Below are 25,002 nucleotides of genomic sequence, written 5' to 3'. Positions count from 1 at the left end.
TAGTTTCTGTTAAAAGTATTTGATAAAAAAGAACAGTAATCATTGATTTAATTAACAAATAAATATTAGAAGTCTCTTGCACCAAACAATTTTTGGACTAATTTTTAATTATGCAAGTTATTTTTTATGAAGTGAAAGCTAAGTACATTCTAGATGTAAAAGGAAAAAATAATCATGACAAACTGATGTTTATTTTAATTGGAACTATATTCCTGGGGCAATATATTTACCTTTAAAAAGCTTTCCTTCATAAAGTTTGTGTAGAATACCTGAAAATCATGGACTGTGTATACTACCTATTGCTCATAGATAACCAGCCTTGTTAAGTGTTCAGGGCCAGAGCCTTCATCAATCTGGCCAACAGAAAGATGTAAAATTCAAAAGTTTTGGAGAGTGTTTAGGGGTGGGACCATAATCATCACACAATTAAAATTTAATTACTATTTAATTACTATAGGTAAAGGTAAAGGTAAAGGTTCTCCCGCACATGCATGCTAGTCGTTTCCAACTCTAGGGGCCGGTGCTCATCTCCGTTTCAAAGCCAATGAGCCAGCGCTTGTCTGAGGACGTCTCCGTGGTCATGTGGTCGGCATGACTAGACACCAGAGGCGCACAGAACTAATTTAAAAATGGTTTTGTTCAGAACTAAAACAGCCCTTATGAATATATAAGGAATAAAGATTACCAAATGCTACTCAAATGTGATAGGGTCATTCTATTTCAAAACTATTTCACATTTTTCATAAAGGCACGCAATGCCCAGCAAAAGCTAGTAGATAGTAGAGGGAAGAGGAAGAAAAGAGATTCTGCTATATTGTATATTTCACAATAATTATTACTACACAATATTTTGAAAATAATATAAGCTATATTAAAACTAAAAGCAAATGTTATAAAGAATATGCTACATATATATACAAAATATGTGCTTTACAGATATTAAATGAGTGCTTTTTCTACCTGAATTATGAAATTCAAGGTTTGAAAAAAAATATTTCAATACCTCTGCTTCAAACTTTATATATTAAAATAGCAATTGTTTTGTCAATTACAGCCATTTCAATAATGACTAGCTATGAATTAGTAAAACTCCATAGCTATAGGTAAAAGATATGAATACAAAAATATAAAAAATGCATTAGTGCATATATAGTTGATTTTAATTTCCACTTTTTATTAAAAAGCTAATTTAAAAAGCATTTTGAAGTATTGGCATTTTTTTATATGTAACAATATAAAAGGGCAAAATAACCTACTTTGAGGTAGTAATGCCAAGTTGTAAATTTTGAAGTTTTCTTTTTTTTCATAATGCATCACCATATTTAAATGAAGTCATCAGCTCTTGATGTTTCACAATAATACAATACTTTACATTTTTTCAAAAATATGCAAATGGGTATAATTAAAAAAAATTAAAACTTTGAAAAACAATTCCATTTTACAGCCAAATATTATAAAACAAACTCAATGTTATAAAGGAAAGCTGCAGTGTAAAGCAAGAGTTCATTGGAAAAATTACTTTTTTCAGTTTGTACATTTCACATCTTGCACTACTTTTTATTACCACTAAATAAAGCTCTAATGTTTTTATAACTAATATTTTCAAACCTGAGAAATTCCATGAGAGCTTATGGGACATTTTATATATCCCCTTACAACTGTACTGTGTACAACAATACTCAACTAAAAAAAATCCACATATATGTTGTTTAGAACTTAAATGGGAGCCTGTTTTTATCAGGCAGAAGAGTCATTTATTATAACTCTAAACTCTATCTTTCTGCCTTGAGGGAATCAGTTTTGAGTGAGAACAAATATAATTAGGAAGCACGAACATAGTAAAAGTCGCTTTCCACTGGATCTTAGTATGCTTTTAATTTTTTATAGGATGTTTGTTTGACCAAGGTACCCCTCAGTCTATGAGTGGCTAAAAATGAAAAATAAAATTATAGGGAAAGAAAATGTTGGCAATTAAGTCCCAAATTTGGTTTTCTTTCTTACAGGACACAAAATGAATATTACTCATCAGATAACCATAAAGCATACAAATTACTTAATACTTTTCATGCATTATACAACTAGTTTAATGTTTCTTAATAAAAAAATATGTCACTTAAAATTGCAAGTGGTTAAAAAGTTATAAGGCTTCATCAATCAGATGGCTGGTAAAAGAAATGTATTTTTAAGAACATCCAGTACAATTATTATATATTCCAAGTGCCAAGGTAGGAGGTATGATGTCTACACCAAAGGTTTCATTGCCAAAATTCTGTATCTTGTATCAGGATGTCGCTCAATAGATGTATGGAAATATGCGGTATGGTACACGTTGGCAGTATTTTTCCCATGCCAAACCATACTTTTTCTTAGACTGATGTTCATCACGGGCTTCTCGGTGAATAAGCAAACCAGTAAAATATATGACATAGAAAAATGGTAAAATATGATTGAATCCTATAAAAAATATAGAGAAAGTGTCATTACTTTTTCCTCAGTCCATCAGTCATACAGTCATTATGTGTGTGTGTGTGTGTGTGTGTATAAATATTTAAATATTTTAATTGTAATTTTAATTAAAAGCTAGTTAATTAAATAATTAAGTATAAATTATTAATGTTGGTTTTATTAATTTTTTAAGAAAATTATTGAAGCTTTGAATCATTACAAATGTATTCAAAAATGTATATTTTTATCTTGGTATTACATTTAATAAAAATATAGCAAAGGAATACTGCCATGAAAGACGATCACAACATTGTCTATGGTATATCTTGTTATTTTTCAATTATATTCTCCTTCTGTGAAAATTCTTTTACTTTCAAGCATTTTATTATATATAAATCTCTGGCAGTGAGAAATGTGTATTACAGTCAGTAACTACCACTCTACCAACAAAATAGACATACAAAAGAAACAGGAAAAGTGTAAGGTAAAATTACTTTATTAACTTACCACAAGGTAGAGACCAAGCCAGGGCCATAATGATATCACCTAAATAATTAGGATGACGCACAAAGCCCCACCAGCCAGATACAAGGAGATTTTTTCCCGTTGCAGTAGGAATAACATTCAAATCTGTATAATAGACATATATGTATATGTATATAATAGAATGCAGTAGAAAATATTTCTAGGTATAAATAGTATGTGGAGTACTGATACGAAATTAGTAGGTCTAAACATTACTTACGAGCAAGTTTCGAATCCTTTGGATTTCTTCTAAATAAATTCTTTTGTGTGTTGGCAGCACGAAAAATGTAATACCCAACAACTTGGGGGGAAAAAGAGTACCGATTATAACACAGAAAAATTATTTTATCATTTCACAACAATAATAATGATAAGGGTAACATTTATATGGATGCACGTATTTTTCAATTCTATTATCACTAAATTCAGTCTTTAGCAAACCAAGACTCTATTACTAACACATCAATGTCCTACACCATACCCTAGCAGGTAACACATGCACATTTCTTAACTTATGCAAATGATGTAATCCATATTGGGTTTCCATACAGCTGATCCCCCTTTGTTGTGTTTTCTTCCCTTCCCTTCTTCCTTTTCCCTTCCTTTCCTTTTTCCTTTCCCTTCCCTTCCCTCCCCATCTCTTCCCTTTCCTTGTTGAGATATGTCTATGGAGATTCTCAGTCATCCAGACATAGTTGTCCCAAAGATGCTTTTTCATGAGGCAACTGGACTTTCTTGTTTTTCTTTGAAGACGTTTCACTTCTCATCCAAGAAACTTCTTCAACTCTGACTGGATGGTGGGGAATGGAAGGATTTATATTCCCCGCAGGCAGCTGGTCATTTGCATTCTTTTAGAGAGTCACTGAGGCCACTTGGAGGTTTATCTGTGTCATCAGGGTCACCTGAGTAGGGCAAATGGGTGTGGAGCCTTCTTGGAACCGTTGAAAGGATTGTGTTGTAGACTGGAGACAGATGATGTCATATCCCTCCCCCCTCTATTGAGAGAGGGCTGTTCTATCTTCAGTCTACCACACAGTACTTTCAACAGTTCCAAGAAGTTTCTTGGATGAGAAGCGAAATGTCTTCAAAGAAAAACAAGAAAGTCTAATTGCCTCGTAAAAAAGCATCTTTGGGATTTGTTGAGAAATATTTGGAGGATAATGGGAGCTGCAGGAAGTGAAAATTTCTATTGCAATTTTACACCATAAAAGATGAAGGGAATGAAAAAAGTATTAAAATATAAGTTAAAATCTGAATAATGGGATACTTGAATCTTTCTACATATTTTATTGTACTATGTCAATTATATTCCCATTTTAGGATTGAGTATACTTCCAAGCTAATTATTATGACAAATGTTATACTACTAGTGATAGTATTTCACTATCAGTCTAAACAATCCTTAAAAATATGAATATTGTAATCACAGAATTTAGAAAAAAATCAAGGGTGGACTTTTATTATTGTTGGATTATAACTTTCATAATAATTGACAACTGAGATAGAATTTGGATACATAATCATCTGCAAGTTCACAATTCTCTCAAGCTCATATTATCTCATCTCTTGTTGACCATTTGATTGTACAGTATTATTATGATTATTCCATTTCCTGCTCAGTACTGAATGGGGGGAAATCTTCAGCTGAAATCTTTTGTGCTGCACTATGCAGTAATGCAAAATAATGTATTCCTATCATTATGTCATAACTTACTATTTAGAGTCACAATTGCAGAAGCTGCAGGCCATGAAATCTCATTTGGATGATTCACTAAATAGAATGCTTGTAAACTGTAGAGAAAGGGAACCCACACTAAGTCTCCAAATGCTAGCATGAATCCAAACCCTTCATTTGTGATGTCCATTGTTGTTAAAATTGCTTCCTAAAATATTAACAAAAGAATATTCAATTAATTAGTAGTTAAATAAGAAACTTTTAAAACAGCTAAATTATTACCATCTTTGCTTCTTTAAATGCATGCCCCATTACACAACACCTTTTGCAAGGATACCTTTTATTGCTGATGAATTCTGAGTTCACACTTCTCTAAATACATTTATAAATTTCGTTTAGTAGATTATGCTCTACAAAATAACTCTGTCTTCTACAATTTATGTGTCTAAGGCAAAATAACATTTTGATCAAGTAATTTTTAGAAGATAAAATATTATAGCCTTTTCTTGTAGAATCAACTTATTCTAATAGTGTACTCAGAGGACTTAGTATAGAAATTTCAGACAAAATTGGGCTAATTAGCAATGAAACAGATCTTTCAGTAAGTTTAGATTATTTTTGAGATGTGTGGAAAGTAGTTTTTAAATTTCCTCAACAAAATCAGCAATTGGATAGCTTTCTAATGATGAAGGCAAGTCTCCAAAAGGGTAGAGGAGAAAATGTCCCTTTTCAAATCGTTCTGGGTTATGAAGGAGATAAAAGGAAGAATGGTAAACATTCATTTCTTAGAAGCCATAAACTCTTACTCCCATCAATGTTTTCACAAATGTGATTCCAAAATGATGCTATTGAAATTCAGCCATTCTTCCTGGTTTGGGCATCAGTGTGCATATGTCAGTGTGGGAACGGAAATGAATGAATGAACCTTTATTGTCAAAGTACAACCATGTATACATTGTGATTGGTTGAGCCTCCTCGTGCCCCCACCCCAACTCACAGTGACAACAAACCCTCCATCTTATTACACCATGTGAGCTAATTACACAACACAACGGCCTCGCAAGTCAATCATACATAAAGTTTATAAAATTATTTCCCGTTCAAGAGCCTAACAGCCCATGGATAAAAGCTGTTCTTCAGCCTGTTGGTACAGCTGGCTATACTCCTATATCTCCTACCCGATGGTAGGAGAGTAAAGAGATAGCGACCAGGGTGCGAGTCATCCCTGAGAATTTTCCTCACTCTTCCAAGGCAGCGAGCCCTGGCGATGTCATCCAGTGGTGTCAGGGGACAGCCCACAATGTCTTGTGTTGTGCTCACTACCCTCTGTAATACTTTCCTATCCGTGGCTGTCAGACCAGCATACCAAACCACAATACAGTACGAGAAGACGCTCTCTATAGTAGACCGGTAAAAGAGGGTCATTAGCCGTTGTTCTACCCTGTCCTTCCGCAAGACCCTGAGGAAGTGGACTCTCTGTTGGGCCTTTCTGGCCACCTGGGCTGTATTAACTTTCTAGGTAAGATCTTCACAGAGGTAGACTCCCAGAAATCTAAAGGAGGAAACTCTCTCCACACAGCACCCCCCGATGTAAAGTGGGGCAGGTTCCTCTTTTTTTCTCCGGAAGTCTAGCACCATCTCTTTCATCTTGCCGATGTTCAGGTGCAAGTTGTTGTTGAAACACCATATGGATAGTTTTTGTACTTCCCCCCTGTATGCTGTCTCATCCCCACCTGTAATAAGACCCACTACGGTGGTATCATCTGCGAACTTAATTATCACAGTAGATGGGTCGGATGATACACAATCATATGTGTACAATGAGTATAGGTATGGGCTAAGCACGCAGCCCTGTGGCAAGACGGTGCAAAGCTTCAGGGGGATGGATAAAACAGACCCGACCCTCACTGTTTGTAACCGGTCCCTGAGAAAGTCTGGAATCCATTCGCAGATGGAGGGGGAAAATTTCAAGTCAGTCAGCTTTTCAATGAGAGTGCTCAGCAAAATGGTGTTGAAAGCCGAGCTGTAATCAACAAAAAGCATCCTGACATAGCTTCCAGGTTTCTCAAGATGACTTGCTACAGAGTGTAAAGCAGTAGCTATGGCATCGTCTGTCGACCTGTTCCCCCTGTAGGCAAACTGATGTTTGTTGAAATCCAGTAGGAGGCATGTCTTTCAAAGCATTTCATGACTACAGACGTTAATGCAACAGGTCTGTAGTCATTCAGGCAATGGATTAATTCAGGGGTCCCCAACCTATGGGCTGCGGCCCATTACTGGGTCATAGCCTACTGGCCACCAGGCCGGAGGACAGGCTGGTCAGTGCACGCATGTGTGCGCACACTCACTCCCACTTGCGCCATGGCCCCGTTTGTACATGTGTGCGAGGGTAGTGATGGCTAGTGCCTGCACACCTACACAAACAGGGCTGCTAGTGCCATGTGGTTTGCGCAGCCTGTTTATGCATGTGTGTGAGGCTAGCGGCAGCAGCTAGCACTGCGTGCCTCACAAAGGGGGTCTATTTATGCATGTGTGCGGGCCTAGCAGCAGTGGCTAACACCTGCATGCCTACCCAAACGGGGCTGCTAGCGCTGTGCAGGTGTGAACAGCCCTGTTTCCGTACGCACGTCCACACACTTGTACAAATTTCCCAGCTGCTTCCTTTTCCTCCGGGCTACCAGAATGAAAAGGTTGGTGACCTCTGGATTAACTCATAAAGGCTTGTGCTCTCATTCAAACCCGTTTAAAAACAAAAACAATTCCAAACTGAAACTAAACTTTCCCTCCCTAAAACAAAAACCCTGCCATTATGATTCACTTGCCTATGAATTTCAGCAATGCAATCTCAATAACAACAACACCAGCAACTAGAGAGTTGGAAGGGACCTTGGAGGTCTTCTAGTTCAGGGCTTTTCAACCTTTTCAGATTGTACCACTTTTAGGATATGGCAATATTCGAGTCCCAACAGTCACCTAGCAAGGTGTCAAAAATGTGATGACTAAAAAAAGGGAAAAAAGTGATAAAATACAGGAAGTCCTCAACTTACAACAGTTCGCTTAGTCACTGTACAAAGTTACTACGACACTGAAAAAAGCGACATTACCATTTTTCACACTTAAGACCACTGCAGCATCCCCAGGGTCAATCTACATTTGGATGCTTAGCAACTGATTCATATTTATGATGGTCAGTGTCCCAGGATCATGTGATCCCCTTTTGCAACCTTCTGACAAAGTCAATGGAGAAACCAGATTCACTCCTCCTTTTATACCCCCTCTTCTCTCCTCCCTTTTATATCCTCTCTTCTCTCCCCTTTTTATATCCTTTCTCTCCCCTCCTTCTTATATCTTCTCTTCCCTTCTTTTATATCCTCTCTTCTCTCCCCCCTTCTTTTGTAACCTTTCTCTCCCCTCCTTCTTTTGTATCCTCTCTTCTCTTCCCTTTTATATCTTCTCTTCTCTCCCCCCTTTTCTCTTCTGTGCACCTCCAGCTGATTCCTCTCAAGGCTGCATTTCTCTGCTTCTCCATCTCTCTTTCCTCTCCCTCTCCCGCCAAAACCTTCTCCTTTTATAGCCTCTTCTCTCCCCCCCCCCATTTTCTCCTCCATATGCACCAGAAGCACTGATCCTGGGGCTTCTGACTCACCCCTGCAAAAGTGCATACTGATCCTGGGCTCCTGTCCAGCCCCTTGGCCCTGCAGAAGCGCTGATCAGCTGTAGCTGCATGCGCCGATCCTGGTGCTTCTGCTGAGCCCTGACAGCCCTGCAGCTCCAGCTGTCACTCCCTTAGGCTTGTGCAGTGCTGCCGCCACTTCAACTCATTCCTCTCCCCTGCTAACTTGTCTAGGATGGTCGCATAACACTTGTCAGGTGCCAAAGTACCACAGGTGGTACGTGTACCACCGGTTGAAAAGCCCTGTTCTAGTCCAACCCTTTGCTCAGGCAGGAAACCCTATGTTCTGTTCCAGCCTACGACCGGCCCTGTTTGAATGTCAGGGACAATCCTTTTTTATAGTCAACAGGCTGGAAAAAAACCAAACAAATTTATTTACAAAGAATTCAAAAGTTCAAACAAGAGTTAAACCAAAAGTTCAAACAAGAGTTAAACAGGAATAACAGACCAGGACTCTAGCAGAAGATCTTCAAACGGTTGCCTTCAGCAACCAGCACCTCCCACACCTTCCCCTTTTATCAGCAGTCCCAAGGCGTGGCTTCTCATTGCCTTCTCCTCCTCTCACTGAGTTGCCTCATTGCCTTTCTCTGTTCTACTCTGCTGGATTGCCTCCTGCTCCTAACGTCCCTGAATAGATCCAGCTGTGAATCATCTACGTCCAATACCTCGTGCTCACACGGCTGAGTCTGATGAGGAACATGATAGAAGGGGCCAGGCTGAGAGTCCTGCAGTGCATCAGAACCTCCCTTTGACACCACAGGCTCTCCAAACCCCTCCTCCTCTCCTCTTCAGAATCATCAGACTCCGCTGCCAGTACCACAGGCTGACACTAAATCACAACACCCTATACCATTTTAGATAAATAGTTGTCCAGGCTCTTCTTAAAATGTCCAGTGCTGGAGCATTCACAACTTCTGGAGGAACTCTAGAACTCCTATAGGAACTAGTAATGGAACAATGAAGGGCTGCATATTGTCTCCGAGGTGCCATATGTGCTCTGGCTTGTGAAATATTTTCTCTGAATGCATTGCATAGGTCTAACATAAATTTTAAACTGATTTCCTAAAACGTGAATATATTCATCACTTTTTTCTGGATATTTGGCCACCTTCCCCAAAGATTTTGCCCAATTTGATTCATCTAGTTAAAAATGAAGCTCTGAAAAGCTCTGAAAAGAACAGCAAATATGCAAAATATGGATCAGTGCATGCTAATTATTCAAGTTTTAAATTATAGTAAAACTCAGTGTCACATCAGGTTTTCACTAATTTTTTACTTCCTTATAGCCTTCAAATCCATTTGTGGGAGTTGGGGTATTATGGAATAGATTATGAATCAGGTTATAGAAGGAAGAAGAAATTATTACCCTTCTCTTCTCTGTTAGATTGTATGGAGTAGCAGTTAAATGGTTGGACCAAAATAAGGAAGATGAAATTGAACCCCATGTTCACCTATGGAAGTTTGCTGAAAGATTCTACATTAATCACTATCTACTTTACAAGCTTGTGTATCATCTTGGGTTTTTGGAGGAAAGATATATAAACCTTATAACTACAGTTTTTAAAAATTAACAGTAATTCATTGAAGAACTATCAATTGCTAGTTACCTCATTCCAAAGGGCATCCACCACATACAGGAGCTGGAAACAATTAACAAGGATCATTGACAGAGAGGGCATGTTCCGATCTTGCACTTTCATTTCAGTGAAAAGCATGGCCAAGTTAATAACAGCCTTTGGAAAAATTAAATTGCATGTTACCCATTTTTATGCTTAAATGTCTACAATGATCTAATTCAGCCAATATTGTATAATCTAAACTGAATAAAATATTTCAAATGGCATCCTCCTCTTCAGAACAATATTATGTATTACATGTCCATTTGCAATTAGCTTATCTAGAAAAACTTCTAAATAACTTCCAAAATCATACATTTTTATCTTTGTTGCAGCTATAATGCTGCCGTGATAATATATTTTCCACTGATTTTGCCATTTCTTCCTTATCTCATTATTTATTTTACTTATTATTGCAGAATGTGCAACAAGAGATTTTAATACTCACCCAACCAATTAGCCCTGGTCGTAATTCACAGAAGTATTTCAAATCAAAATTTCCAATGCGAGGATTTAATTCATGTCCCATAAAAAAATCATAAAAGATATTCCCTACAAATAAGAACATATGTATGGTTCCTATGAATTTTCTACCAATAGTCCCATAATAGATTATAAAACAACAGAGGAATAACATAAATAATTGGGGTTATTGTATCCTGAAATATTATTTTCCAATATAATTTTCACTTACCAGAATTTCCTCCAGGGGATAATTCTTGCTCAGGTGCTTTCAGAGAATGGGCATAGAGATAAATGCTCAACAATAAACTAAAAATTGTAGCACAGATAGCAAATTGCAGGAAGTGGTCATATAAATAATAAAGCTCCATTTCAAAATGCAGAGAAATTCCCACAGCTATAGCTGTTAGGATAAAAGCGTAGATTCCTTAAAATAGAAAAGAAATAACAAATGAGAAACACATTTTCAAAAAAAGTACGACAGGTACTATGATCTAGTAGCTTGGCACCAAATTTTCTACTGCAATTTTGATGTGGGGGAATCAGATCATTTCCAAAATCTGCTTGGGACTGTATGCAGTCCATCACCCGACCACTTCTCACTTAAATCAAACAAAAGATTATCATGGCAGGATGTATTCCAGCCTACCAGAAACTCCCACCACCACTAATACATATTACTATCCCCTCTGTGACTGAATACAGATTGTTTATTCTGCAGTTGTAAGAAATAAATAAAATATTTTTAAAAATTAATTACAGTTTGAGTACCATCTTTTAAATTAGATTTTATGTTATAGCTCACTAATATCAGAAAATAATGTTATAAATAATAAAATCAATAGCCACAATTTATCTATTTATTTAGCATATGGCATATCATATGTGGACTTGCAATACATATTAACATTTCACCTAGATTTTAAAAAGTGCAATCAAATATATATTCAGATACCAATATTAAGGCCGTCTAACCAATTTAAGTGCAGCATTGTTTATATGAGAAAAATCAGACCCTGGACCTGTATCACTCTTACAGCCAGTCATGATATGCTCTACAGTTTGACCTGGGACCCCGCAATCACACTGAGGAGAGGATACTGTGCCCCACTGAGCCCTGGAAGAGAGAACATGTGATGTGCAAATTCTATTCAGGATTGTCCATTACTGGCGTGGTAGTTCAAAGCCTGGCACCTTTTGTGTGGGGCTATTTATATGTCCTCCTAAGTCTGGACATTCAGCAAGTCATTTGGCTCTCCATTGGGAATCAATGTTAAAGTTGCTGAGCAGACGTTGTGCAAGTGCCAATAGCCACAATAGTTAACTTTTTAACAGTGACATGTAATTTATTCATTGATGAATTAAAATAAATGGAAGATTAAAAACATACCTGCCTGCCATCAAAAAGCAACAAAGATGGCCATACATCAGGGATATCATTTCAGAATTGAGAGGTTATAACTGAAAAGGCTCATCCCTGAATAACTATTTGTTATACCTCAGCATGGGAGAAAACTCAGAACAAAACTGAAGATGATTTTAGATATGAGTAGTAAAACATGGGAATATTCTGTTAAGATATTCTGATAGCATCTTTTCAGATGAACAAATTAACTAAAAAGCATTAACTGTAAATATGTATTTACCATTTATTCTATACTCCAGGCTAGTTCCATTCCAAAGTGGTACCCCTTCTACAATCTGAAAAGAAAAAGATATTTTCACCTAAAATATTCACATTTTCATAGATGGTGTAATAGTAAAAGAAATAATAATATTTTTAACACCTCCTCACTCCCCCACCTGAGATATAAGAAGCAGAACTCTGAACAGTACTAGGAAATCCTTGCTTTCACCAGTATGAGGGAGTAAAACAAAAAATACATCCTCCTCAACTTATGAGCACAATTTTTATTGCTAAGGCAGTTAAGTGAGTTGTGCCTCATTTTACAACCATTTTTGCTACATTTAACAAATCACTGCAGTCGTTAAATTAACCTTGCAGTTATTAAACAAATCTGGCTTTCCACACTGACTTTGCTATCAGAAGTTGGCTGGGAAGATTACAGACGGTGATCACATTACCCTGGGGCAGTGCAACTGTCATGTCAGTTGCCAAGCACCTGAATTTTGATCATGTGACCATGGGGATGCTGCAATGAGCGTATTTGTGAAAAAAGATCACAAATCACTTTTTCAGTGCTGTTGTACCTTTGAACAGTTCCTAAACAAATGTTGTAAGTCAAGCACTACCTGCACTAGATCTTTCCACTCGGTCATAAAAACCATCTGGAAAAAGATTAGAACTACTGTATCCATCACAATGTATTATTTGAAGGAAGAATGGCATTTTGTTTAGCATCCAATCCCTTGAATCTAGAAGTTTTATTCTACAGGAGTGTCCCCAAATAGAATACCAACCAGAATTTTCTGGAAAAGCATAAAAGCTACCTTTGCCAACTCCCCTTTCTTTCAGCTAGTTCAAAATCCCTGACAGGCCCATTCTATATATTGGATGATTTGTAGAATTCTATTCAATATATCACAAGAGCAATCATTACCCTGGAGGAAGATGTGTAACAAAAGCAATATATAAAGTGCTCATTAAAAAAGAAACACAAAATTAAAACAAGAACTCCCTACCAAAATATACCACTGGAAATTGAGACATTAGCCCTTCTCTTCATCTCATGTAACCATTTTATAACGGGAGAGTTGCAATAACATTTATACTACATAAAACAGGATTTTTAAAAATGCTAGTTTAGAATTATGAAGTTAGAATGCTGTTTTATAAATTAGATTTTAAAAAATTAAATTCCTACTTCTAGAAGTTTTACCTTTCCTATTGGCAGTAAGAAAAATAAGGCTTGGAGAAAGAACCAAAGAAGAAAGACACCAAAAACTCTCGTCTCCCATAAATTTTGGAAAGCTGGTAGTGGAGGAGGAAAATTCAGAAGACTGGGGTCTTTCTGTGAGCACATTAACAACAGGTAGAACACAGTTCCAGGCAGAAGAAATATCATAAAGAAAGCACCTAAAAAAAAGGTTATACGATTATTAGAATCAATTCAGTTCCAAGGAAGCTTTTCAGCAAGAAAGATAACTGATTTCAACTAAAACAATAGCTGTATCCAGAAACTCTTACGTTCAAAATCATTTTCTCTATTGATGTGAAGGGAAAGTTTAAAACTTCAGTTGGGCATCAAAGGCTCCAGACTATTGTGCAACTATAATTTATGACTTTCAAAGCTAGCATACCGATTTTTCCTCCAAATACCAGTTCTTTTGTCTTCCGGCATACTTTTCCAATACTTTCTGGTGTTTCAAAATTTTTCTCTTCTTCATATATCTCCTCTCTTCTCTTCTCCTTTCTAAGATGCAAATTATATCGTTCCAGAATGCGTTCTCTTCTTCGCTCAGACTCAATTCTTTGCTGCTACAGACGAACAGCATAGGGAGAAAAACAGACTGCTGTCATCCATTAATACATACTAAAAAACCTTCCTCAGGTCAAGTATTATTGCTCTCAAAGCCCTCATTAGTTTTTGTCGTTGGCTATCTATAGCCATTATTTCCAATAGTCCATTTCCTGGATCGGGAATCCCTGACCACTGAAGCCCTGGTCATCTCATGCCCTCTACATGGACCTACTCTTCAAGAGTGTAGGCTGAATGTGTGGAAGATTTGGATGAAAAAGTGGAAGATTTGACTCAAAAGAATGCCATATTAGAAGCAAAAGTATTGGAGAATGAAGATTTAAGAGACAAAATGGATAGAGAATTGAGTCTTGCTCAATATTTCCAGATGCAGTTTGCCATTAGAATCAGAGGTTTAAAGGAGAATATTAAGGAAGATCTAAAGCAGCTGGTTTCTGAGGCTCTCGAAGTGGTATTGAATCAGCCAGCATCTGAAATAAAAGGAGGCATGGATAAAGTGTTTCGTGTGAACTCATGGATTGCTAGACAGAGAAAGTTGCCTAGAGATGTGGTGGTTTATTTTGTAAAAAGGGAAATTAGAGATGAAGTTATACAAGCTGCCTATGATACTAAAGTCGTGATTGCTGATCAAGAAGTTCTGGTTCTAAAAGAAATTCCTCCAAAGATTTTAAGGAGAAGGAAGGATTTTACATTTCTTGTGCAAGAGCTCAAGCAACGAGATATAAGGTTCAGATGGGAGATCCCAGCTGGGTTGATGGTGATGCATGAAGGTAAAAGGTACCGTCTGGTTACTGTGATGCAAGCGCGTGATTTTTACAATAATGTTTTAAAAGCAACCCCATTAACACTTCTGGAAGCTGCAAAGGGATCTGGAGAAGGTGAACATCAAGAGGCTGAAGATGGACAGACAGAGGAGAATGGTGCTGGAGGAGATCAAGTTATAACACCTTTGGATGATCCCAGAGAACAGAGGGTGACGCGTGCTGCTCTAAAACGATCAAAAAAGATAAAAGAACAAGATCAGCAGAAGTCTATGGAACTTTCACAACGTACTTACAGCCAAGTAGTGGGAGGTGGGAAAAGATTTGGGTGAGGAATGTAAAATTTATACAAGTTTGAAATCTAAGAGAGAATTTTTACAAAATGTTTTATAGATGGTATTTAGATTTTAAAAAGCTAAGTGTGTATTTGAATTATTAGCCTAAATGTTGGAGGTGCGGTGATGAAGACGTAATATATTTTCATATATGCTGGACTTGTAAAAAGGTTAAGGCTTTTTGGATAAAAGTCTGGTGGAACATACTAAGTTGATGTTGAATTTAATTACGGCAGCAAGACTTTTGATAGGTTAGTACTGAAAGAGGAACTGCCGACCATAGAAGAGTGGACTTTAAAGGTTTCCGACCTGGTTGAAATGGCAAAGACTTCGGCCTATTTGAAAGATTACTTGCAGGAACGCTATATTATGGAAGGGAGAAAATGGCTTGAGTTTATCTAGAATAAGTATAGGGTTAAGAAGTTTTATATTTGAATAAGTCTTCTTTCTTTGTTTCTTTTTCTATATTAGTTTTTTTTATATATATTTATATTACTAAGGTTTGTTTTATCCTATATAAGCTAGAGAGTGATAGATTTTAGAGTTTATGGTTGTTAGTATATGGTTGTTTATGATTGTTTTTTTATATATATACCTTGTATTTAGCTCTGGGAAGTCGGGGGGGGAGGGGGGGAGGGGGGAGAGGAAGGGGGGGAGGGAGAAGGGTGGGGGAGGGGGGATTTTTTTAAGGGAAAAATTGTATGTTAAAACTTTTCAATAAAAAAAAAGAGTGTAGGGAAGCTAAAACTGGTGTAAAATGCGGCAGCAAGATTAGTTCTTGAGGCCCGGGGGTGGGTGGGTGTCCACATCACATCACTATTCCATGAGCTGCACTGCTACCAATTTGCTTCTGGGTACTATTCAAGGTGTTGGCTATTGCTTTTAAAGCCCTTCATGGCATGGGCCCTAGCCCACCTCGTCCTGCCACCAGAAAGGGCACGTTGCAGAACCTGTCAGTCAAGGAATTTAGGCTGGTGGGGTCCAGAAGAACCCTTCTTGCCATGGCTCCTGCCCATTGGAACATCATACCCCTCAAGATGAGATCCCCTCCCAAAATTCCATAAGGGCCAGAAGAATTACCTCTGCCAGAGTATCAGGCTAGAGGGGACTATCAGATTAAGAGAAGACCCCACCTCTCCCCATGTACTACATGTTCCCTTCCCCCAAATTTCAATTGTAAATTAATCATTATTGTTATTGTTTTATCCCTTTAGTGTTTACCAGTTTTAATGTTTGTAAGTCACACAGAGTCCTTTCTAGGCAAGATGGGAGCACACAAATATAATAAATACATACATACATATGTACACACACAGCACACATATCTATCTCTTAGCAAGTTATACATGCAATAAGTTCAGAATCTTTTAATAATAATGCATCTGTGCTTTTGAAAAAAAATCTACATTCCCTATTGCATAATATTTTAAAATGGATACTCTTCTTCCCTAAAAAACTGAAGAGAAATTAACTTTAGGCAATTAATTAAGTTCCTTACAATACTGAAACTGCATATTTTTGTCAAATGTTATTTCATACCTCTAAAGTAGTATGAGTAGAATAATTCACTTCTGTGATATCTTGATCTCCATTATACTGATTGGTATTATTTTCATGCAGCCTCTGGATTGAAGAAACAGGGTATTTTAAAGAAATTATTTTATTAATAGTTACAATTAAACTTTGTAGTTATAAATATATATTCTATAAATATATTATAAATATTATAGACATGAAAAGAAACCAGATTTATGGACAATGAATAAAGATTTAAATCATATATAGCAATTTTATTTTAAGCTCTTTTTGGTACTAAAAATTAAAGTATTAAAAATGCCCTAATAATAAATCCAATTACCCTTTGATTGGTAACATTACTAACATGCACAAACACAAATTAACATTTAATTTATTGGTGAAGCATTAAATCCAAATCTTCTATAACAGCTTTTAACAGTTTGTTTTAAAATGTCTTAGATACCAAGATGCTTTTCCTGGGCGGGGGGAGGAGGGGGAAATGGTTCTGCAATGTCTGCAAGTAAATCCTCAAAACTGGAAGCAATTTGAAGCATTCTGTGAATGTTCTGACTTTGAATCAAGCCTATTTCATCAGAAATATGCCCAAAACACTTTGATCCAATTCCACTTCTGAGGATGTACTTCCAGAAACCTCAAACCACTCTCATGGTCTGGAGCATGCTGGCTGAGGAATTCTGGGAATTGAAGTCCGCAAATTATAAAAGGGCCAAGTTTGAAGACTCCTGGTCTGGAGAGAAACAGAATGCTCTGAAATTCTCTAAATGGCATGGGCCCTGGATTGCTGATATTGCACATACTCTGCATTATGTAATTTTAAAGATCAAATTTTAATAGAACTTTTTTAGTATTAATAAGCTTAAGACTTTTATCATGTCTACTGTATTAAGGTTAAAGAATTAAATGTGTTGAAGACAATGGAGAAGGGCAAGAAACTATTATGATTCCTTCAGACTTCAGCTGTAAATCTTCAAAGTACACATCAGACACACATACAATACAGGCAGGGAGACTAAGATACAAAACAAAACCAGCTCAAATCACTCTATAGAGTAAAGAATCCTGATCCAGATCTAGCACTGCATTTTATAAAATGACTACCTTCTTTTGATCCTTCAATCCTCCTCTAATTCTGGGAACATCTCTTTGACTGGCATGAACCAGATTAAGAAGGCAGGCTCTCAGGGTGGGAAAAAAAACAGGCAAAATGGAGTTTCTTGTGCTCTTTTTAAAGCCTTCTTAAGGAGAGTTTTCCTGCTCTTGATTAGTTCCTCCAAGATTAATTTCTGGAGCTCTGAAGTTTCTGCCCAATGCTGTATAGTATCTAGCTAACATTTTAGATGAGACTCAGGTTTTCTCTCCACTGCTTCATGTCTGATTTTGGGGGGTATTAGTCCAATCAAAAATACTCCTTGTCTAAACAGAGCATCCTAAAGACTGGTCTGCCCACCTTCTCCAGTAAAAGGTTATTTTTTTTGTTGTTGTTCCCTAATGGGGGAAAAAATCCACCACCGTTTCAAACAACAAGCAATCAGAACTACAATTTTAAATGAATCTTCAATATAAATCATACTTCCTTTTCCAGTAGTAGAGAAGTGGAAAGCAAGGCTAGTCAAGCCACCTATGCTGTATGTCTATTGATTTGGTATGCTGATGTTGTAAACAGTCAAGTGTTTCTTTACAAAATTCATAACTGCTAGATGTGATCATCTTGATGGACAATATAACTTTCTCTATCGGATCTTTCTTCTTCAATAATCATGTTACAAAATTTCTAATTAAAATCACAATACCTCTTGCAAGTTTAAAATTACCACGTACATAAGTCTCTTTATTATAACTATTACACAAACCCATGGGGACGGAAAAGGGAAGGAAGTTAGTAAATCAATTAATAATTTATAATTCTAAAATGAACAGATTTAGAGGACAGGGAAAATGCAAGGGGAAGAAGAAAGAGAGTATGAGAAATAATTTTTAAAGGCAGAGTACAACTGTCAACGAAACAGTAATTTACAATATCTCTTTGTAGCCAAGAACATATACATTTCACAAGAACAGCTGTAATTAGGGGCCAGAGCTAAAGAGACAAATAAGCACAACAGAAAAGATAAGAACATAATCCCTTCTTCCAACAGGAATACAGTAGCAAGATATCTTTCAGCTTCCATATTTCTAAGTCATCTGATAATTGCAAAACCAGGATATCTGTAAATATATAGAATATTGTTCTTCTTTCCACCAATACTCCTTGTTGTGTTGAACATATTTCTATCTTAAGTCAACTTCCTTGACTTAAATAAGAAAAGCAGATACTTTTTATCTCCCAAATTAGTTGAATGAGTGAGACTATCCCTAAAATCCCATTCTTCAGAGCAAATCTTATAGCGAATTCCAAACTGTAGAGAAAAAGCTGGAATGCAATGAGCTGTCTCAAGCTTTAATTGAGTCTGATATGTAGTCTCAATTTTAATTTTCTTCCAAGACCAATTCTATTTGTATCAGATTACCCTTAAGAAACCCCAGCTAATCATTATCAGCTTCTTCTTCAATTCCAATCACCTGTGGGATTTGATTAATGACAATGAGGACTCCCAATTGTGGTTGCTAAACAATGCAGTCACATGACATCACACTTTACAACTGCATCACTTAGTGATGGAAATTCCAGTCCCAACTACAACTTAAGGACAACCTGTAAACCGGGGTGTCAAACTGCCAGCCCATGGGCTGGATGTATCACACTAAAACTGCATCCAACCCATTGCTGGCAATGGGGAAAAAGTCAAGATACATCACGTCATACGACGTCACTTCTGGTTGAAATTGGATCAATTAAAAGGTTAATAAGTTAAAAATATTGTACTGGGTATCAAAGAGCGATGATACATATCCAAATACACTGCTACTCTGATTAGAAGTCAATGCCAGGAATCCCAAATGGTTTAGTATCAATAGCATAAGGGCATCCGATCTCTTCCTAGAACAGGGTGCTGTCATTAATGATACATCTCTTCCCTATAGAGACAACTGGTAGGAATCTCTGGCTTATAATTGAGTCTTTTGCAGTTTCAGTTGAAATCTGCATTTGGCTAGATCAGGGATGTCAAACTGCTGGCCTGCAGGCCGGATGCATTATAGCGAAACTGCGCCCACCCCATTGCCAGCAATGGCAAAAAAGTCACAATACGTTGCGATACATGATATGACATTGCGAGTTTGACACCCCTGCCCTAGATGGTGTTGAAACCTTCAAAAACTGAAGTTCAGGTCTGGAGACAAATAGGGCTAAAGGCAAACTTCTTGGAGGTTTTCAGTAGAGCAGATCAGAGCAGGACAGAACAAAACAGAATAGAATAATTTATTTGGCCAAGTGTGGTTAAATACACAAGGAATTTGTCTCCCAATATAGAAGCACAACTTGTTTTCAATTGAAGTTTCACATGCTCTGAAAACTTTTTTCCCTGATCAAAGGCAATCTATGACACAATTGACATTCTAATTCTTAGATTAGATTGTCTCCTGGCTAGGACATATAAACCTCTAGCTGTAAACTGAAAACTACCTAAGCTAGAATCGGCCTGAGGACTGCAGCCTTTCCCTAATTATTGATTCTTTGTCTGATCTTAACAAGAATTTATTTTATTTTATTTTTATTTTAATCTCATTTATATCCCGCCCTTCTCCGAAGACTCAGGGCGGCTTACAATCTAAGCACAAATTAAATGTGCTTAGCAATAGCCTTCATTCTATGTATATGCCTGCTTATTAGGGCTTTCACACACACACACCCCAAGCGGCATTATTACAAAGTCAGCTTATTGCCCCCAACAATCTGGGTCCTCATTTTACCTACCTCAGAAGGATGGAAGGCTGAGTCAACCTTGAGCCTGGTGGGATGCGAACCTGCAATAATTGCAGGCAGCTGGTGTTACTTAAGGAGGCATTAGCCCACTGCTCCACCAAGGCTCTTTCAAGAATGAACACAAACAGCTGTTTTAAGTACAGAATGAAAACCTGGCAAACAGCTGCTGTTATCTCCTGCAGAAGTTTTTCTGCGAAAGCTATCATCAAGTTTTTCTGCGAAAGCTATCATCAGATGACCAGCTGTCATCTGAGTGTTTTGAAATATCTTTTCCATCCTTAATAAATTTGCTCTGGACGCCAAGAAACTTAAGAGTGTTCATTAAGGGAACCTGAGAAAATCAAAGACCTTCAACAGAAAAATGCATAGATATAAAGAATTGGACATCCATTCAAATATTAATATTTCACCAAAAACTTCAAAAAAGGAAAACAGAAAATCCTAAGCCACCTTAGTGACTCAAGTTTCATTTTGAAGAAAGAAAACCAGCATTTTGGAACTGGATAATTGTATCTGGTCAACTGTCAATCTCCTCCTAGGTCGGTCACTTTCTTCCTTTCTGCCTGGAGGAATTAGGAAGGCAGAAACATCACAAAAGGAATGTGGGATATGAAAGCTAAGTAGAGTGGTAGTGCAGAAGGGTGCAACCGGTGGATTTGTTTTTAACACACAGAAAAATAACGCTACTATAATCATAAAGGTTGGGGAAGAATACTTGGAGGCTGAATACCTGTGACACTTGTCTGCTGCTCATCTGTAAATCTGACTTCTGCACCCTAAACTAAACAGTATGATAAAGCCAAAAGGGGAAATGGATAATTTCCAGGCTTTTTGCTACCAAGATGGAAATCATTAGAATTAACTTTTGATTCTCCTCAAACTTGAAAAGAGAAGCTCCAAAATTAAGAGAGGGAGAACTTTGCCAGAATTATATGCCTAACTCAATTTTAGTACCGCAGATGAAGCAGGTTGCCACTGATTCTAAGTGATGGAGAGATAAGCCATGTGATCTGCCTAGGTTCTGTCCAATCCAGTTCCCTGGAGAAGCATGTTTCTGACTGAAAGAAGTATATGGCATGCAACCAACGTTTCTGCAAATACAGCTAGTTAAATACTTTTTTTATATAAAATTTTATTGATTTTCTAATTTTTACAAATCATAAGTGCTTAATAAACAACATGTTATCTGGGTTCATTTTTTTTACTTAACAATACATATTAAAATTATTCTATATCTTCCTTTTCTTTGTTCTTCAATATCGCTCCTAGTTTCTGCCCATTCTGACATTTTCTTAATCCTTTCTTCTTCAAGTGATGTTTCTTCACTTTTCAAACACTAAACAAGTGCAATTCTTTCTATTATTAATACATATAACAAACATACATTATTAAATATTTTTCTTCTTCATTATATTTTTTAATATTGTATCTACTAACATTGCTTCTAAATTATAGCATCTTTTCTATCTAATTCGTAATTCAATTTAATTTGCAATTACGGTCACCTTATTAGACCAATACCCTGTTTTCCCAGCTCGTTTCCATTTTGTTTTCCCTTCAGTGTTCCAAATATGTTTATACATTATGATTTTCTCAACAGTAGTTACATTGAGGTGAGTAAAAGCTTCCCTTATTAAAAACCATCCTGTTATTTTCATGTTTCCCATCTCATAGAAAAATACATCATTCTAAGTATAAATCATACCTTTCTAAATATAGTCTTTTAATATCTAAAAGTTATCTGTTTCTAGCCATATTCAAACACCTGTTTGGTAATATAAGGCCCAAACCAATCGATCAAGTTAAATACTTTTGAGAAGAGGAAATACACCCAAGGCAGGTGGCTATTCTACCAATATATTTGAATTCGTTCCCTTTGGAGTTCTTTAGGAACAATCTTTCTTTTTCTCCAAGATTTCTATTGGTTAGAAAGTTGCTATATAATGCTTAATCAAATCTTTATTACAGTCACCAAGTCCAGTAATGCTAAACATTCTCTAGCCTTACTCTAATGTAGCATTTTAATATAAATTAGAACACTGATTTACCATCCTTTAACTGCAACATTTGAAGATTCTTTAATCACAAAGCCCTAAACTGAAGGATAGCTACTATTGAGCCATATTAATGTCAATTGTAGTTGGACCATATCTAAGTGTAATGAAATATAAATACATACTTTGATGTTCAGCAACATGCTGTACTAAACTCCATCACCTTTTTCTTACTTTGATGGACTTTTCAGGTAGTAGTGAACTGCGACAAATTACTTTTTCACAAGTATGTCAAAATCCATCATTTCAGGAATGGAACATTCTGGAAACTTCTGAACTAACCTCTTCTAACCCACGCTAGTCCAGCCATTCCAGGAGTCATCAGGCAGTTTTAAGGCATCCTTAAAGTTGTGTGACTTTATGACAAGTAAGTTTTACTAACTGACAACAGATTAATAAAATCATTGTTATCTCTCATATCGTATTATTTCATCTTGATTTGAGAAGTATACCTACTTCTTAAAGGAATACTTAAAGCTCCTACTTCATTCTAATTCCTAAGTTTTACCAACATGTAAATAGCTAATGAACAGAGCTTTTAGTTCACATCGATGAACAATTTAATTAAAACTAAAGGAATTCAAAGCAATAGTAAAGAAAATATGAATACATCTTTGTAAGACCAACTCCCCCCCCCGGCAAATAACAAGAGTCAAGTAAGATCAAATCAAATACCAAAGGAGTCAGATTAGGTTCCCCAATATTATTTTCATTTTTTGGTTCTCTGCTTCGTGAGGAAGAACGGCGTTTGTGTTTTGCTGGTCGACCAGGTGAGCGAGATCTAGAACCTGATCTAGATCTGCTACCAGAGCGTCTTGATGGAGAACCTGAGGAAGACCTGCTTTTTCTTAATCGAAAAGATGACACAGACTAGAAAACAAACAAAATAGTTATTTTATTACAGCTTAACTAGCTAGCACTAATGAATAACATCTATATTTTCATTAAAAAGTGGCACAATATTTTAAATAACTCAAGTTCCAGAAACATCATCTAAAAGCAGTAATATAATAAAAAGATAGGAAAATGGAACAACTGATTCAGAAAACATGATTTCTAATATGTGAACATTGATATCCATTTATAAAAGTATGTAGGAAATCCATATCTAATCATAACCTTCAAAAATTAATATGAACTGCATTAGACTGTTCAGCATCTAAAGGCATCCTGCCTCCAGACTGGAACAGCCTGCCTCCAGAAGTGGTGAATACTCCAACACTGATTTGTCTGAAATGGTATAGGGTTTCCTGCCCGACCAGGGGGTTGGACTAGATGTCCTCCAAGGTCCCAACTTCATCATCATCATCATCATCATCATCATTACCTGCCAGGGATGCCCATTGCCTCCTTTACTTTTTAATTTAGTCTTAGAACTATTAGTGATATCATCTTGTAATACAGATGAAGTAAAGGTTGATTCTTTAGAATACAAGATTTTTCTTTTTGGCACAGATATGTTGGTTATGGTTAATAATTGTACTTCCTCATTACAATTACTAATGAATGAAATTCAGTCCTATAATTTTTATTCTGGATAAAACATAATTTGGGGTAAATCTAATTTATTTCCTTTAGTGTCAAATGTTGTACCAGAATAATGTACACACATAAAATTTGTGAGTTTTACTAATTTTATTAAACTTTTAGGGTTTTATATTATAAAGATATTTTAAAATTTATCCAAATTAATACATCCATTATACTGTAATTTTACTTACATTTTTACCCCATCTGTTTTATTTTTTATAAATAACTCAAGTCGGTGAACTCCTTCCTTCTCCTATTTTCCCCGCAACAATTCTATGAGGTGGGTTGGGCTGAGACAGCGTAACTGGCCCAAAATTACCCAGCTGGCTTTAAGATATCTTTGATTTGCTAAGGCACAATTAATATAATTAAGAGGAATATAACTTCTAGGATTGTATATTTCAGGAGCAATAGACATCTATGAGGGAGATGGATGGTTAAGAAGCTTCATATATAAATCAACAATATTCATTCCTAAACAATATTTTGGTCAAATTGAGCTTATGCTCATATTGACATGTTCTTCCTAATGCCATTTTTGAATATGATTAAATTGTATGTTGACAAAATTATTGAAAAACCTGGCTTTTAAATACATGAGTAGTGGGCTGAATTATATAGAGACTATTTAAAATTTCAATCAATCAATCAGAATAGAGCTGGAAGGAACCTTGAAGGTCTTCTAGTTCAGGGGTCCCCAATCCTCGGTCTGTGGACCATACCAGGGCGCGGCATGGCAGCAACCAGGTCACACAAACAAGCAAAGCCCCATCCATGGGATGTAGGCAGCACACAAAACCACGCCCCCTCCGGTCCGTGGAACTGGTCCCTGGTGCCCAAAAAGTTGGGGACCTCTGTTCTAGTTTGACCTCCAGCTCAAGCAGGGGACCCTATATAATTTGACAAGTAGCTGTCAAGTCAAGCAGAAGACCGTTACATATTCATAGAATCACAGAGCTGGAAGGGACCCTGGGGGTCATTTAGTCCACCCCTTTACTCAAACAGGAGACCCTTACAGAATCATAGAATCAGAGAGTTGGAAGGTGCCTTGGAGGTCATCTAGTCCAACCCCCTGATTAAGCAGG

General features: G+C 36.7%; 1 protein-coding gene across 1 annotated transcript in view; it reads right to left on the bottom strand.

The window, feature by feature from the left end:
- Positions 1-1,157: 1,157 nt before the first annotated feature.
- Positions 1,158-25,002, bottom strand: part of LBR (lamin B receptor) — a 30,045-nt gene continuing 6,200 nt past the window's right edge. Inside the window, exons 3-14 of the mRNA XM_081336556.1 lie at positions 23,063-23,257; positions 16,472-16,555; positions 13,658-13,835; positions 13,237-13,433; positions 12,043-12,097; positions 10,629-10,823; positions 10,383-10,486; positions 9,926-10,051; positions 4,685-4,853; positions 3,191-3,271; positions 2,953-3,075; positions 1,158-2,454 (exon numbers count right to left, since the gene is read on the bottom strand). Of these exons, the coding sequence (XP_081192682.1) occupies positions 2,294-2,454; positions 2,953-3,075; positions 3,191-3,271; positions 4,685-4,853; positions 9,926-10,051; positions 10,383-10,486; positions 10,629-10,823; positions 12,043-12,097; positions 13,237-13,433; positions 13,658-13,835; positions 16,472-16,555; positions 23,063-23,257 (1,668 nt within the window). The 3' untranslated portion in view covers positions 1,158-2,293. The remainder of the gene's footprint in view (positions 2,455-2,952; positions 3,076-3,190; positions 3,272-4,684; positions 4,854-9,925; positions 10,052-10,382; positions 10,487-10,628; positions 10,824-12,042; positions 12,098-13,236; positions 13,434-13,657; positions 13,836-16,471; positions 16,556-23,062; positions 23,258-25,002) is intronic.

Source organism: Vipera berus, assembly GCF_964194415.1.
Source record: "Vipera berus genome assembly, chromosome: 1".
Classification (NCBI taxonomy): domain Eukaryota; kingdom Metazoa; phylum Chordata; class Lepidosauria; order Squamata; family Viperidae; genus Vipera; species Vipera berus.
This window is presented reverse-complemented; position numbering and strand designations above follow the sequence as displayed.